The sequence below is a fragment of the Aureococcus anophagefferens genome (genome assembly GCF_000186865.1).
Source record: "Aureococcus anophagefferens unplaced genomic scaffold AURANscaffold_538, whole genome shotgun sequence".
Taxonomy (NCBI): domain Eukaryota; class Pelagophyceae; order Pelagomonadales; family Pelagomonadaceae; genus Aureococcus; species Aureococcus anophagefferens.
Window position 1 is genome coordinate 5,917 of NW_008705974.1, and position 915 is coordinate 6,831.

The 915-nt window shown below is 72.5% G+C and overlaps 1 protein-coding gene across 1 annotated transcript in view; it reads left to right on the plus strand.

The window, feature by feature from the left end:
- AURANDRAFT_68890 (hypothetical protein) overlaps positions 1–904 on the plus strand; it is a gene marked incomplete at both ends in the record, with an annotated part of 6,177 nt that extends 5,273 nt beyond the window's left edge. Inside the window, one exon of the mRNA XM_009044624.1 lies at positions 5–904. Within this exon, the coding sequence (XP_009042872.1) occupies positions 5–904 (900 nt within the window). The remainder of the gene's footprint in view (positions 1–4) is intronic.
- Positions 905–915: the final 11 nt, after the last annotated feature.

The window sequence follows — 915 nt, forward strand, 5'->3', positions numbered from 1 at the left end:
GCAGCGGTGTATCCGGCTCGGGCGGCCCGACGACGCGGCGACGTCGCTGCCCCTCATCGCGGCGGCCCCGCACGCGGCCGGCGACGCCCTCGAGGACGGCGAGGACGTCGAGCTGTCCAAGTCGCGGCCCGGGAGCCGGCGGCGGCGGCGGCCGCGGTCGCGGGCCGCCGCGAAGCCGTCGGAGGAGGGCGCGCTCGCCGCCCGGGGGCCCGAGGCCAAGGTCTCGGCGACGCTCGCGGCGGCGCGGACCGACGCGGGCCGCGTGGCCCTCATCGAGCGCCTCGAGGAGTACGAGCGGAAATTCCAGGCCATCCCGCGGGAGTTAAGGGCGACGAACTACGTGCGGCTGAACGAGCGCGTCGAGTACCCGCGCGAGGTCAGCGAGAAGAAGCGCGCGTCGCAGGAGGCGCGGCTCGCGCGGCGCTGCCGGGCCATCGCCGCGCGCAACGTGCTCGAGGAGCGCGCCGTGACGCGGCTCCACATGGAGACGCGGGAGCTGCGGGACGTGCGCCGGCTTCGGGCCGAGGAGCTCGCGCGGACGGTGAGCCGCATGGCGCGCTACGAGGGCGCGAACCGGTCGAAGAACTTCCTCCGGGCCGTCAAGGCCGCGGCCTGGACGGAAAAAATGCACCGGATTTTAGAGCGGAAGCGGCGCACGCGCGACAACCTGCGGGTCATGCGCGCGACGCTGCTCATGGTCCGCTTCATCCGAAAGACGAACAAACGCCACGGCCTCGACCGCGCGGTCGACTGCGTGCTCTACGTCGCGACGCTCCTCAAGGCGCAGAACGGCTTCCGCATGGCCTGCAAGAAGTTGTGCTATTGCGTGACCTTCACGCAGCGCCACTGGCGGAAGCGCGCGAAGTCGTGCGACGCGCACGTGAATTTGTGCGCGACGCAGTGAAGACGGCGGGC